Source organism: Geospiza fortis, unplaced genomic scaffold, assembly GCF_000277835.1.
Source record: "Geospiza fortis unplaced genomic scaffold, GeoFor_1.0 scaffold289, whole genome shotgun sequence".
Lineage (NCBI taxonomy): Eukaryota > Metazoa > Chordata > Aves > Passeriformes > Thraupidae > Geospiza > Geospiza fortis.
This window is the reverse complement of record NW_005054478.1, coordinates 1,251,685-1,252,789: the sequence shown is the minus strand read 5'-3', so window position 1 is coordinate 1,252,789 and position 1,105 is coordinate 1,251,685. Positions and strand designations below refer to the sequence as shown.

At 54.7% G+C, this 1,105-nt stretch overlaps 1 protein-coding gene across 1 annotated transcript in view; it reads left to right on the top strand.

Annotated features, from left to right (window-relative positions):
• The window catches only part of ADGRB2 (adhesion G protein-coupled receptor B2), a 31,426-nt gene that overhangs the window by 19,244 nt on the left and 11,077 nt on the right, over positions 1-1,105 (top strand). Inside the window, exons 12-13 of the mRNA XM_031063042.1 lie at positions 232-378; positions 1,067-1,097. Coding sequence (XP_030918902.1) covers positions 232-378; positions 1,067-1,097 — 178 coding nt within the window. The remainder of the gene's footprint in view (positions 1-231; positions 379-1,066; positions 1,098-1,105) is intronic.

Genomic DNA, 1,105 nt, shown 5'->3' with positions numbered 1-1,105 from the left:
TATATATAATATAATATATTATATATATATAATGTATATATTATATATATAATGTATATATTTTATATATATAATGTATATATTATATATATATATAAATAATAAATCAAGCCTTCTGAAACATGGAGTCAACATTCTTATCTCTTCCCTCATCCTGGGACCACCACCACACGAGTGTGGGGACCTGAGGGCACCCAGGAGCGGGGAGGTGACACCGGTGTCCCCTGACAGTGACCAGCATCCAGCGGGAGCCCGTGTCCGCCGTGTCCAGCGACATCAACTTCCCCATGCGGGGCCGGCGGGGCATGAAGGACTGGGCCCGCAGCTCCGAGGACAAGCTCTTCATCCCCAGGGAGGTGCTGAGCCTCGCCTCGGCAGGTGAGCGGGGAGAGCCCAGCTGTGGGCACATCTGGCGGGGGTGTGCACAGCTGGAGGTGGGCGTGTGTCCGCCTGAATGTTGCTGCATGTCTGGGATAGCGCACTGGTGTGTGCTTGCACATCTGGAGATCAATGAGTGTGCACATCTGGGAGCGTGCAGGTGTGTGCACGGGTGTGAACGTGAACATCTGGGTGTGCGCAGGTGTGTGAGCCTGCACATCTGGAGCTGTGCATGTTGGGAGTGTGCAGGTGTGCACACAGGTGTGAACATGCACATGTGAGTGCACATCTGGATGTGCACACGTGTGTGAGCCTGCACATCTGGAGGTGTGCACGCTGGGAGCGTGCACATCTGGGAGCGTGCAGGTGTGTGCAAACAGGTGTGAATGTGAACATGCTCCTGCACATCTGGACATGCACACATGTGTGAGCCTGCACATCTGGGACTGTACAGGTGTGTACACACATGAGCGTGCCCATCTGGAGTTGTCCACGAGCGCACACCTGTTACAGATGTGGGCTCACATCTGGCTCCCATTCACACACACGTGAGCAGCACCCTGCAGGCGTGTGCAGGTGACCACGTGCGCCCTTGAGCAGTGTGCCCCACACATCTGGGCACACATCTGGCCTGCCCTGCATGTCCCCCACTTTGTGTCACCCAGCCCGTGCCTCTCTCTCTCTGCAGAAGCCGAGGAATCGTCACACTTTGTCATCGGCTGGCCTC